The 13,323-nt window shown below is 53.6% G+C and overlaps 1 protein-coding gene across 1 annotated transcript; it reads right to left on the bottom strand.

Moving 5' to 3' along the window:
- Positions 1-2,248: 2,248 nt before the first annotated feature.
- On the bottom strand, positions 2,249-4,585 carry POU4F1 (POU class 4 homeobox 1). Its single transcript, XM_074816942.1, has 2 exons — positions 4,244-4,585; positions 2,249-3,298 (listed from the first exon to the last, which is right to left on the bottom strand). Exons 1-2 carry the CDS (start codon positions 4,364-4,366, stop codon positions 2,249-2,251), a joined length of 1,173 nt encoding a protein of 390 aa, XP_074673043.1. The 5' UTR covers positions 4,367-4,585.
- Positions 4,586-13,323: the final 8,738 nt, after the last annotated feature.

Below are 13,323 nucleotides of genomic sequence, written 5' to 3'. Positions count from 1 at the left end.
TATGCTGGGACACATCTCCCTGTTGTATTTTGGCGTACAGAAATATTTCTGATAGAAATAAAAGTAATAGAGTAAAGACACAACCAAGGAGAAAGCTCAGCAAACATACATGGACAGGTAGATTATTCAGTGAGACATTTCAGGATCCACACGTGGTTGCAGTTTGTAGCCTTTTTTTTTTTTTTTTTTTTTGTGCATTAAAGAAAATATTTACAATCGTCTTTGTTCTCTTTTTTTCCCCTCTTTTTTTCCTCTTTTAAATCTAAATACAAGAACGTGACAAGAATGTTTGTGTTTTCAGTGAAAACAGGCAGTTAAACTGTGAAATTACACCATCCACAAAAGATTCTACCAGAAGCTAGTCTATTTAGTGCTCAGTTTCAAAATGCATAGAATGTTTGCGCTGCAAACGATGATACACAAAATAATAATAATATTAATAATAATAAAATAAATAGATAAATAAATAAATAAATAAATAATATCGAGACTTTATCACGGATCTTTCTATGCCTTTTTTTTTCTTTTCTTTTCTTTTTTTTTTTTTTTTTGTTAGGTCATGCATAATTTCAGTCTATTGTTTGTTTTGATTTAAACGAAATGGCATTTTCTTTTCAGAAATTCCTTGTTACTTGAAAACCTTAACAGTCGCTCGGTAACAGCCAGAGCCAGCTATGGCTTCTGCACGTAGCTGGCGTTTTTACCTAACGAGCTCTGATAATTTTTTTTTTTTTTCAATCCGCGAGACATATAATGCACCTTGATGAGTATTAGTAGTACCAGCATCGTTATTACGGAATAACAACATCGCTTCCAATCCGGGAGACTGTGATAGTGCAAATTGAACCCCCCCCACACACCCCCAAAAGCCATCCTCTACCTAACGTTTATTATTTACAATAAACGACTTTCAAGCCCAAATGGGATTTTTTTGCGTGTTTCTTCCCAACATGCAGACCCCTCGGAAACAAATGTCATCTCAAAGCCTGCGCTGGTGGTTCCTTTTGCCTACCGGGTGCAATAACCCAGGAAGCAAACCCAGGCAGGACCTTTTCCCCACCGTGGTCCGCTGCTAACCTAAATCCGGCAGGTTTGGTAGGGATGCCGGGGGGCATGGGGTGGGGAGCAGGGCGGAGGGAGGGGAGAGGACATAGTTAACCACGAGCCGTAATGAATCTGAACATATTGTTTCGTAGAGCATCCCTGCTCGGGCGGGTTTGGCATCGGCCTCCAGACACATCTCTGCAGAGGCAGGGACCTGTCTTTAGACATAGATGGAAACGCAAACCACGCAGGCAAGGGAAGAGAAACAAAGGGGCTACAGAGTAACTTTTCTGTTTGTTTGTTTTCCTTGAGCTAGCTAGGATTATTGAGGCAACAGCGGAGAGGAAAGGGAGGGCTCGGGAGGTCCGGCTGCTCCGCCGGGCTGCGGCCGCCTGCCCCGGCCCGGCCCCGCTCGCGCCGCTCCCCGGCACAGACAAGACCCATCGCCAAAGCCTCGCGAAAAAATGCATTCGAGGGAAAAACAGAACATAGCAAACCCCCCCCCCCAAAAAAACAAAAAAAACCCAAGCAAAAAAACCACACACACACACCAAAAAAACCCCAAAGCAACCCAACCAACAAAACCAAAGAAAAAGACCCCCCACACCAAACCACCGCCGTCCTCATTAGTTACCAAGCCAGGGAAAAGAAAGAAAACCGGAAAGTAATGAAAAGAGACCCAAACCAAACGTAGCATCACCACCGACAGTTTCGCCTTCCGGGTTTGTTGGTCGGTTTTGCTTTCCTTCGGAAAGTTGTGACTTAGGTTTCTCGGTTTGTGGTTGTTGCTGTCACGGTATTTATTGGTGTGTGTCTGTGTGTGTTTACGCTTTAAGTTGCTCTTTCTCCCGCTTTCTGTCGAGGGGGTGGGGGGGCAGAGGGGGGATGGGGCCGCAGAAGTGACCCCCACGGGTTTCTAGAGCCTGTTTACCTCCTCTCCTCTCCTTCTTCTCGTTGGTGTCCCGGTGTCTTTTTGTTTTAATAATTGATAGCGCGCACCCCCCCTCCCCCCCCGTCCACGCACGCCCCCCCTCTCCCCTCTCATCGAGTAGTTCGCGTTTAGTTTCTACAGCGTCCCTTGGTCCCCAGGAGCTTCCCACGGCGTCTCGGGCGACGGCGGCGGTGCATGGGCGTCCCCCGCGGCCCCGGCCCGGCCCGGCCCCCCCGGTACCCCCGGTGTCAGGGCCGCCCCTCCCGCCCGCCCCTAGTAGGTGGCGGAAAATTTCATCCGTTTCTGCTTCTGTCTCTGGTTGCAAAACCAAACCCGCACCACGTTCTTTTTGAGGTCCAATTTCTCGGCGATGGCGGCGATCTTCTCGGAGGAGGGCCGGGGCTGGACGGCGAAGTAAGCCTCCAGGGAGCGCTTCTCCGGGGCGGCGATGGAAGTCCGCTTGCGCTTCTTCTCGCCCCCGTTGAAGAGCTCGGGCTTGTTCATTTTTTCCCGCTGGGCGCCCTCGGCCTCCTCCAGCCAGGCCTGCAGGATGGGTTTGAGGGCGATCATGTTGTTGTGGGAGAGGGTGAGGGACTCGAAGCGGCAGATGGTGCTCTGGCTGAGGGAGCCCACCCCCGGGATCTTCAGGTTGGCCAGCGCCGAGCCCACGTCGGCCTGGGTCACCCCCAGCTTGATGCGGCGCTGCTTGAAGCGCTCGGCGAAGGCCTCCAGCTCCCGCGGGTCCGTGTCCGAGTCGCAGATGGAGGCCAAGCCGGCCGCCCCCACCACCGCCGCCGCCGAGGCCACCTGCCCCGCGGCCCCGTGGTGCGCGGCCACCAGCCCCGGGTGCGGCAGCCCCGACGGCATGTTCATGGCGGCCGGGTGCGAGAGGTGGCCCAGGCCATGCATGTGCGAGTGCGGGTGGGCCGAGGTGGAGATGAGGCCGCCGCCGCCGCCGCCGCCGCCGCCGCCGGCCCCGCCGCCGCCGGCCCCGCCGCCGCCGCCGCCCGCCCCGTCGTGGCCGCCGCCGCCGCCGCCTCCGCCGCCGCCTCCGCCGGGCATGAGCGCCAGGGAGGGGGAGGTGATGTGGTCGAGGAGGTCACCGGGCTCCAGCGCCTGGTGGTGGTGGTGGTGGTGGTGGTGGTGGTGCGCCAGGGGCACGGTGGAGGTGGAGGTGCAGGGCACGCTGTTCATGGTGTGGTAAGTGGCGTCCGGCTTGAACGGGTGGCTCTTGCCCTGCGAGACGGCGATGTCGACGGCGGCCAGAGCCTCGGCCCGCGCCAGCAGGGTCTCATCGAGGCTGGCGAAGATATTGCTCTGCAGCTGCAGGGGACACAAAACAGAGCGGGGTGCGGGGAGAGGAGGGCAGGGCAGGGCAGGGGGGCGCCGGGGAGCGGGGCAGAGAGGGGGCAAAGCGCGGAGAGGGAAGGGGACGGTGGGGGGTGGGGGGGAACGTGGGGTTGCGGGAGCGCCGTGGGGAGGGTAGGGGGGACGGTCGAGGGAGGGGAGCCGCGGGGGGGGGGAGAGAGGTGGGCAAAGTTGGGGGGACCGTGCGGGGGAGAGCCGGCAGCAGTATGAGGTGTAAAGGGGTACAAGGTGGGGGGAAGAGTCCAGGGAATCGGGGAAGCGGGGTACAGCAGGACACGGCACGGGGAAGCGAGGGGAAATTGGGGATGGGGTAGAAGAATAGGGGGCAAAACGAGGAGGGGGAGCAAAAGAGGAAAAGAAGAAGCGAGGAGTAGAAAGGGCAGGAAGCCGGAGAGGGGGAGTCCGAAAAAGAAAGGACGAGGGCGTGAAGGGAACAGATAAATTTAAAAAATAATAAAAAAAAAAACCAAACCAAACCAAACCAAAAAAAAAAAAAAAAAAAAAAAACCGGGACGAAAGAAGAAGAGAAAGGAGGAGAAGAAATGGATCTGTAACTCTCAGCTGGGGAATTATGTCAAACACAAGAGCACATAAAGCGCATTCCTTTTCAGAGGCCGAGTCATAAAAATTAATACAGAAAGTGGATGAAGTCGGAGACTCGTGTGAACACCGCTTTCAAAAAAGATCACAGGCACTCAGATGATTGCAGAGGACGACATGAAAAAAACATTAAGCGCCGCTTGTCAAAATGTGCCTCGCAGCGGTTTTTTTATTAATGCACATACACATACATGCAGTATACAGAAAAAAGAGAGAGAAAGAAAGAGTGTGTGCGTGTATGTAAGAGAGAGAGAGAAAGAAAGAAAGGAAAGAAGAGAGCTGCAGCTGCCTGTCCCTTACCGGTGGAGTTGGTAGACATGCTCTTCTTATTGCTTCCGAGCTGGAGTGCAGAGAGGGGTATTTGTGCTCAGGTAGGGTGGGATGCATGGCAAAATGCGGCTGCTTGCTGTTCATGGACATCATCTTGAAGGCTTGGCATGTAAATCCACAAACACTCCTAAAGTCGGGGGAAAAGTGCTCTCCGGGCGCTCTCCTCCCGCCGGGGGAAGCCGCGGACGGCGGCGGGTGGCGGTGGCGGAGCCGGTGGCGGTGGCGGCGGTGCCGCAGCGGACCCTGCCCCCGCCGCCGCCGCTGCCGCGGTGGCCGGGGCTGGGCTGGGTGGGTGGGTGAGCGGGCGGCGAGGCTCCCTCCGGCCCCCGCCGTCTCACTCCTCTGCCTGCCGCTGCCCGGCGCCGGGCGCGCTGCGCTGCGCTCTGTCCGCACCTGAGCCCCGCATCCCGTGGCTACCGCCGGGCGGGCTCTCGCGAGAGCGCGGCGGCCCCAGCTTTGACAGGCATCAGCTGTCTCCCCCCCTTCCTCCTCCTCCTCCTCCTCTTTTCCCTCCTCCTCCTCTTTTCCCTCCTCCTCCTCCTCCTCCTCCTCCTCCTTTTCCTCCCGCCGCCCCCGGTCCCTGCCTCCCCGCGCCTTGTTGCATCTCCCGCAGCCCTCGCCCGTCTCGCCGGGGCGGCGGCGGCGGGGCCGCTCTTATAGCGAGCGACGCCGAGCACCGGGCGGCGGCGGCTGCGGGACCTGTGGCTGCCACACGTGCGCGCTGCACGGCCGCCAGCGCGGCCCGGGGCGCCCCGACGGGGCGGGGATGGGCGGCGGGGCGCGGAGGCGGTGGGCGCCCCCGGGGCGGGGCCGGCCGGGGTGCGGCTGGGCGCCCCTTCCCTGCCCGCGGGGCGGCGGGAGGAACCGGGCCGGCCTCGGCGCCGAAGCGCAGCCCACCGAGGGGAGAGGCGAGCCCGGCCGAGGACCCCCAGCGCAGAGAGGGGCGGCTGCCAGCCGCGCCCCGCGACTTCCGAGAGTTAGACACCGGCTCCTGGAGAAGAACCACGGGGGCAGGCGTGTGTACGAAGCACTGAGGGGCTACTCGTGTCCACAGAATTTCATGTGCCCCACGCCGGGTAGTTTTGGTGCAGAGATCACTCTGCCAGGCCCCGCGGGTGACAGCCGCTTCGCCCGGGGGGAGCTGCGCTCCTCTCGGGAAACGCCGCCGCCACCGAACTGTGCGGCCCCCATGGCCCCCGGAAAGCTCAAGTTTCACTGGCATGGTCTGCAGCAGAGAGCAACCACAAACAGAACATTTTTCTTTTCTCTTTCTTCCTTCCTTTCTTCCTTCCTTTCTTCCTTTCTTTCCTTCCTTTCTTTCCTTCCTTCCTTCCTTCCTTCCTTCCTTTCCTTCCTTTCTTTCCTTCCTTCCTTTCTTTTCCTTCCTTCCTTCCTTCCTTCCTTCCTTCCTTCCTTCCTTCCTTCCTTCCTTCCTTCCTTCCTTCCTTCCTTCCTTCCTTCCTTTTCTTGCTCTCCCCCTTTCTTGCTCTTTTTCTTTAATTTTCTTCCTCTCTTTCTCTCTCCCTCTTGCTTTCTCTCCTTCTCACTCACCTTATCTCTTTAAATCTTTATCTCTTTCTCTCTTCCTTTCTGGCTTTCTTTTTCTTTCTCTCTCTGTTCTTTCTCTCCTTTCTCCCTCTTTCTCTTGCTACCCAGGTACTTTTTGTACAAGAAACGAGTTGATTCCATCTTATACAGCGTGGAAAAAAAAATAGTCTGGAGAAATTTTCTTTCTTTCTTTCTTTCTTTCTTTCTTTCTTTCTTTCTTTCTTTCTTTCTTTCTTTCTTTCTTTCTTTCTTTCTTTCTATGTCTCTCTGTCTTACTCTCTTCTTTCTATTCTTTGAACACTCTCACATTTGAATGAAACGGTTAAGGAGTGACACTAGGGTTAATAACGCACGGTTGATTTTATGAGTGATACGGGGTTACTGTCCCGTCTTAGAGCAGATTTTTTTTTCTTCTTCTTTTAGCTGCTTATGAAGTTGTAGACATAACTGTGGAAAGAGTGAATCTGCTACTGTGCCTGTGGGATTAGTATGAATCCCTAGGGAATGCCCCCCCCCGGTGGATCCTGTCCCCTGGGGCACGCTGGAGCCATCCCTCGGTGACCGACCAGATGCTGCCTTGTTTGTTTCAGCAGGGCTGCAGGCAGGCAGGCAGGCAGGCAGCGGGGAGAGGCAGCGGGGTGTTTGGATCAGGGATGTGACAGCCCCGGAGTGCATCGGAATTGCTCTCTCCTGAACGCCTCTTATTTATGCGCATAAACACAGCCGAAAGGGCACGCAGGCACACACACACACGCAGAACACACCACAACCCCAGGTAAAGTCCACATTTGTCTTCATAAGCCCTTCCCCAGCTCCCCATCCAGTCCGGGAGGAAGGAGGGGACGACTGCCAATTATTTGTGCGAAAGGGAGCCAGGTCTCCATCCATTACCGCGTCCCCTGGGGTGGAGGAATGCAACTTCGTCTCAGAGGGGGGTGAACTTGAAACTGAAAGACACTGGTCTGAAGCGGGGTTGGGCTCTCCTTATATATCGAAATCATTGCATCAGAATAGCCAAATCATACTTTCTGTGGGTTTCTTTTTCTTTTTTTCTTTTTTTTTTTTTTTTTTAAAAAAGCCATCTGACTTATTCTAGCTATGTCTAAGCTATCATGCCTTGTAAACAGAAAGCCTCCTGGGGAAGGGATGGAGAGGAGCAGGAAAGTAGGGAACACCACCGCTTTTCTCCAAGTTGCTGAGAAGGGACCAGATCCAGAGAAAGGCCCGAGCAGCCTGCCTTTAGGGAGAGGCACCGCGGGGCTCCTTGCCCGACCCCAGCGGGGGACGGAGGCCGGCAGCCGGGCTCCCTTCCTCTCCCGGTGGAGGAAGCCGTGGGATGCTGCTCCGCCCGCGATGCGTGGCCGCTTCTCTGCGCGTCTCTGCGCGGCCCTCGCTCGCCAGGACGCTGCCAGGCCAAGTTCATCAGGTTTCCCTGAGGGAAAAGCTGAGAGCGAGGGGAAATTGCTCAAGCGGCCACAAAGGCGCCCGGGTGGGTTGTGTGTGTGTGTGTGTGTATTTCCAGGCGAAGCGGTGACCAGCCTTCCTCCCCCATGCCACCGGCCTTGCTCTGCCCCTGCGGCCGGGGTCCCTCACCCCTGGGCTGGCAGGGCCGGAGTGCGGGCAGCCCTGCCTGCCGCAGCAGCACGGGCAGCGGGGCGGCCGCGCGCCGGTGGGAGAGACCTTCTCCTTTGGCCGGAGGAACATCAACCCCCCTCCAGTACTTTTAAAACGACCCGTTCTGCGCACGTGGTTATTTTTTCGGCCAGAAAAGCAGAAAATTGAGGCACCCTCCCACCTGCGCCCCCAGCGCCAGCCGTAGGCTGGGGAGAAGAAGACCTCCAGATGTTCTCAGGGTCTTCTGTCCCACCTCCCCGGTGTCTCCTGGGGGCAGGGGTGGGGAGCACTGGGCACGTTGAGCCCGGTGTGCACTTGGCAGCTTGCCATGTGCATCCTGATGGATTCTCCTCGTTTTGGCAAACAGGGGGTGGGAAGCAGTCCGGCCCGGCTGGAGAGACACCCCCCCCCCCCCCCCCCCCCCCCCCCACACACACACCCGCTCCTAGCTCCTTCACGAAACCCGCCCGGGGCGCGATCACGGCGGCAGCCCGAGGGCCGGGGAGAACTGCGTGGGGTGGGGGGAGGGCAACAGCCTCCGGCTCCCGGGGCGGCGGCGGGCTGCTGGCGGCTCCCGGGGCGGCGGCTGCCGCCTCCCGCCCCGTCCCTCCTGGCTGCCTGCGGGGGCAGAAGCTGCGCTAGGGAGTCGCAGCCAGCTTTTCCCCGTCTGATCTTCAGAGGTGCGAGAAAGAGAGGGTAGGGGGGGGAGAGGATTTTTTCAGGCTCCGTTTGATTTGTCAGTTATGAAGCCCGAGAAGAAAAACTTCCCTTCGCAGTCCTTGGGACGCTTTTTTGTTGTTGTTGTTGTTGGAAGAGGGGAAGCGCTAACTTTAAAGCAACGCTTGAAATTACAGCCGCTCCTGATGCCGCCCCGACCGTTAACGCCCGCTGCGCTGCTGCAGCCGGTCTCCGCGCCGCAGCCCCCCCCCTGCCCCGGCGAGCGCAGGGGCTGCTGCCCGGGGAGGTCCCCAGGGCTCGCGGGGGACCAGCCCCCCTTGTCACCAGCCCCCGGCGGTCCCAGCAGCGCCCCCCCTCCCCGTCAGCACAGCCGGCTCCCCGGGAACACGGCTTGAGCCAGGCTCAGCATCGCACGGGCCTGGTAATAGATTTTATCTTAATGTTCGCTGTTATTTCTATTCCTCGTGGGTACGTCCAGCCTCATGAATACTGATGGCAATAAACTCGCAGGCTTTGAGGGTCGGGTTCATTTGCGATACGACCATGCTGTAGCCCTACTTTTATGGCCCAAGGTACTCAATAAAGCGAGGGAGGCATATATATATATATAACGCATTTACTTGTCTCCCGTAGTTTTCTCCAGCTTCAAATGCAAGAAATAGGCAGATTTCTTTGACTGAACTGCTTATCTCGAGAAAGTAATAAAGTAACCCCTTATTCCCACAGTGAAACGATTTATAAATTAATTACTGTAACCCATTGTATTTGATTTCTCTTTTTAGGATTCCCCAAAGATGAATATACTAAAGCTTGGGATATTAAGTAGAAACGTCTGATTATAGTTTGCTATATACCCCGACTTTTTCTAAAAAAGTGAATGTGGATCTTGTAGAATCGCTCACTCCAAACCTTCTGGATATTTTTATTTCACCAAACGTTAGCTTTACATTCTGTAGTCGCGGTATCTGTCCTACCCTGAATGTCAGTGAGAGCATCGAGAGAAACCCTACAAGACATGTGTTATTTGGTGAAGTTCACAGAAAGTCAATATCCCATTTAGTGTAAAAGCTATTTTCCCTTTAGATGATAAAAATCAACCTTCAGAAGAAAAAAAATAACCAAAACCCCAACTAACCCTTTGGGTGAATGCACAAAAAGTATTTCCATGTCCTAATGAGGACTTTCCTTACATCAGCAAAGACCTGCTAATTACTGATGTACAAGCCGCAATAATTGCTTTTGCAGCCAAAGTATAGAATGTTGTCATATTAAAAATTGAAACGCTTGATGGTGATTTAAGTCCCAAGGTAGTTCACGACGTCCCCTTTCGGGGAAGCAAGGAGAGCGGCGGAGCCGGGCAGAGGTCCGGTGGAAAACACTGCAGGTCCTGTTGCCAGTCAAGTCGCTCGCTCTTTCTTTCAAGTGATGCGGAGGAATTAAAAAGCACACCGAGAAGCCCCTCCAGCAAAACACCCCCCAGACCACGCTCGCTTTCCGCACCGGCTCCGTGGGCAAACCCGTTACTGGCTTTCACCCGCGCCCACGATCGCTCCCGCTCCCAGGACGCCGCGTTGCGATGGGGCAGACGAAAACCGCTGCCTTCCTCCCCTCGGAAAGACCCGGAGAGGGGCCCGGAGGAGGCAGGGGCCGGCCGGCAGCCCAGGCTCCCCGCGCTCCGGGTGTCCTCGGCTGCCAAAACCGGGAGCTCAGCGCTCGGCTCCCCCCCGCCCCCCCGCGCCAATCAAAGCACCTTCCGAGGGGCTGGGAAGTAGTTGCCTTGTCATGTAACACATTGCCCTGATTTATTATAAAATTTTAACGAAATCATGCATATTTTAACAGCCTTTAATCACTGCATGAAAATTTAATTCATGAACTGTAGCGCGTTTAAATAAATGAAGTGTTAATTCATTAGGATTAATTAATTTGTTAAAGGATTGTGTGCAAGGTTAAGGTGGAAGAAAAACTCTTTGTTAGTTTCGCGTCTTAATCACCAGGTTTTGTTAACAGTGAAGGGGGAAAAAAAAAAAAACCCAAACCAAAACAACAAACCAAACCCGGCGACGAGGGTTTGCGCGGGGCGGGGGAGCCCGGGGAAGGGCAGCGCCGGCGGGGAAGGGCAACCCCAGCCTTCCCCGGCCTTTTTTTCGTAGCTGGGGTCGGGCGGGCCGGCGGTGGTGCCCGGACCGGTTAATTAACTTAATCCTAGCCGAGGAGGTGGAGGCGGGTGCGGACGAGCCCCGGGCAGGAGGTGGCGGCGGCAGGCGCATCCCTCCGGGCAGGGCATGAGGACTCCGCGCCGCCGTCCTGCCGGCAGCTGGGGTCAGCTCGAACACTTCTCTCCCCAAAATCTGGAGCCAGCTCTAAGCCGGCCGGGGGGAAGAAAAACAAAAAAAATCACTGACATTGTTTCCAGTGAGGTCCGGATCGCCACGAAGCCGCCGCGGCCCCGGCGCTCAGACGTGCTGAAGCAGGGGAGAGTGACCCGGGGAAGGAACAAGGACCTCTCCCATCCATGCCCGGTCCTCGGGCTTTCCCCGGTTCATTTCCCCGGCTTGAAACCGGCACCCGCTGACCTGGCTGATGAGGATCAGGTGGGAAAAGTAGCCACCTGATGGATTTTGACACTGTCCGTCGGGCTTCCCTGAAAAGCACCCACACAGCCTGTAAGAGCAGTAGGGAGGAGACAACTCTTCCTACTGAGAAAAGTTGAAAAAAAAATCAGGAATACTAAATATAATTTTTCAGCCCAGTTTCATCCTCCCCTGCTACCTCCTGCTACATTCACGACTGTCAAAGCACCCGCAAGCTTTCCTCTATGCCAGCTGTTCTTTTCCCTCCACCTTTCAGCTAACAAAGATCGCTCTTCCAGTTAGAGCTAAGGGACACTGAGGCAATAGCTCGGTGTTGGGCCCCACCCCCTTAGGCCAGGCCTGACAAGCTGGTGGCTCGTCACAGTGGTACAGGACTGCTGCAAGGGACCAAGGCGCGGGAAGGGCCAGACCTGGATTAGTAGCCAGAGGGGACTATCACCTCTGTGGGCAATCCTTGGAATAACCGTGAACCTCTGCATCAAGTTACCTTGGAACTGCTTTTCCTCTCATCCAAACCTGCAAGGGGAGAAGGGAGAAGCCTTCCTCTATTTACATGAGATGGTCCTGTGCCAACAGCAGCAAGGAAGGAGAGTCAACTTCAGAGTTTGCAAACCATTCACCATAACCCACAGTACAGAAGAGGTGTGTGAAGACTGTTTTTCAAGCCTATGGCTGCTGGGAGTCAGAAGCAGGACTTTGATGCTGTGCAACAATTAGGATCAGACTTAGTTCGTTTAAACTGCCTTTAAATGGCATTATTTGGTGATGGAAACAGTTGTGAAATGAAGGAAGAAGGAAAGGAGCTGCAAGTTAGCACACCTTGTATCGCGTATACAAGCTATGCATTGTCCCCCTTGCCCCCTTTTTAAAGATACTTTAAAAGGAGACAACAGAACACATTCAAAACCCAGCACAGCCCAAGTCAGTATCTGGTGCTGGTAGGTAGAGCCGTTCCAGCAGCCTTCTGTCTGTGGAAGCAATAGCAAGCAGCACTGGGCTCTCGCAAGGCCACCAGGGAATCACGGAGGAAGAACAGGTCACTTGCCAGACTGCGTGCAGGTAAAACTGCCGGTAACAAAGTGAAAACCTGACCTTGCTTGGCGTTCTTGCTCTTAGGTATAACCCAACAGATTTCACTGGCAACGAACTGAGGCCGGTAGCAATCTCCCTCTCCTGTGTTACCAATGCTCCTGGAGAGCGATCTGTGTTAAAACCTGCAAGTTGCCTCATATTTTGTACAGTAAGTATTATTAGATGAAGTAAAAATTTTATGAGCTATTAAATATCATTAGACATCATAGGTCTCATCTCTACATCACTTTGAAATATCTATTGTCTTAATCAAAATTGTAATAGTTTTAGATCTTGTGTATTCCAGTTCTATATTACTACATAACTGGGTAACTACCATAAAAAACTAACAGCAATGAACTCTCCTTTAGGCCCTTTTATTCAGAGAGCATGGTAAGTGCAGCAAGAGATTAGGCAAGCACAGCACTGACAGAAGGCAGCCTATGGAATTGAAACACCATGTATGGCCAACAAACTTATAACTGAAGAAACCACAGCTTAAATTTTTGAGTTGATATTGCACCAATCACTCTGTCAAACTTTAAGCCAAAAGGAATACAATCTACATTAACCAAATAAGATGCGGAATTTAGAGTGTGGTAGTTGCTTTAAAGGCACTCAATTAAAGAAACAAACACCACCCAAACCAACAAGCAAAACCAACTCAAAACAAACCCCAGCCAAACAAAACAAGACTAAGATACAAGGGTTCATATCTGTTTCAGCTTTACAACTTGTGAAACATAAAATGCTCCTACTTTCGCACTGGATGCAGTCACAATCTGCTAACTATATCTATAGCTGAGATCTGAGGGTAGGAGAGAGCTTGGAAATCATGTAATTATGGACAACTACAATAACTTTCTTGCCACAACGGAGGAAGTTACCGGCCGAGAGCTGGGAGGCTGCAGGTGACAATGTATGTGCTCCCACAACTGTTCCAAGTGAAAAGCCAGTACTTGGCCTGAAATGCTTCACACTCTGTCCCTGCTTGAAAATAAGATATGAAGTTGATGACCTTGATCTTCGGCATTTTTTTCACTTTAGGATTGGCTCTTTTATCCATTCAAGCTGCATGACATGTAAAGTCAAAATACCCATGTTGAAGAGCAAGCCCATATGCAGTGTTCCTGTCCAAAGGACTAGAAAGTAGCATGAAAACCAGCCCATTTTCCTTTATTCTAGTTTGATTTCGGGTATGATACCAGTTGTATTCGTGTTTCCACCACTGAAAATTACTTGGTGTATCAGAAATATACTGGAGTATAAAATGAAGCCCATAAACACAATCCCCCCAACCCCACAGTGAAACAAAACAACCTTAACACTTATTTACTGCATATTTGCAATTGCTTTGCAATACAAGGGTGTTTTAAGAAAGTATTCGAGATGTATTCTGAGAAGCCCTTGCTTCTTCTCCCAGAGTTGAATCAAGGCAGCCTTTTTTTGACTTGCTAATAAAACCAGTCAAATTAAGTAGCAGCTCATGTCCAGATGTTTTTGCCAGCTTCCTAATTTCTGAAGAACATGTTAAAATTGAACAAC

Source organism: Strix aluco, chromosome 2 (assembly GCF_031877795.1).
Source record: "Strix aluco isolate bStrAlu1 chromosome 2, bStrAlu1.hap1, whole genome shotgun sequence".
In the NCBI taxonomy this organism is placed as follows: domain Eukaryota; kingdom Metazoa; phylum Chordata; class Aves; order Strigiformes; family Strigidae; genus Strix; species Strix aluco.
This window is presented reverse-complemented; position numbering and strand designations above follow the sequence as displayed.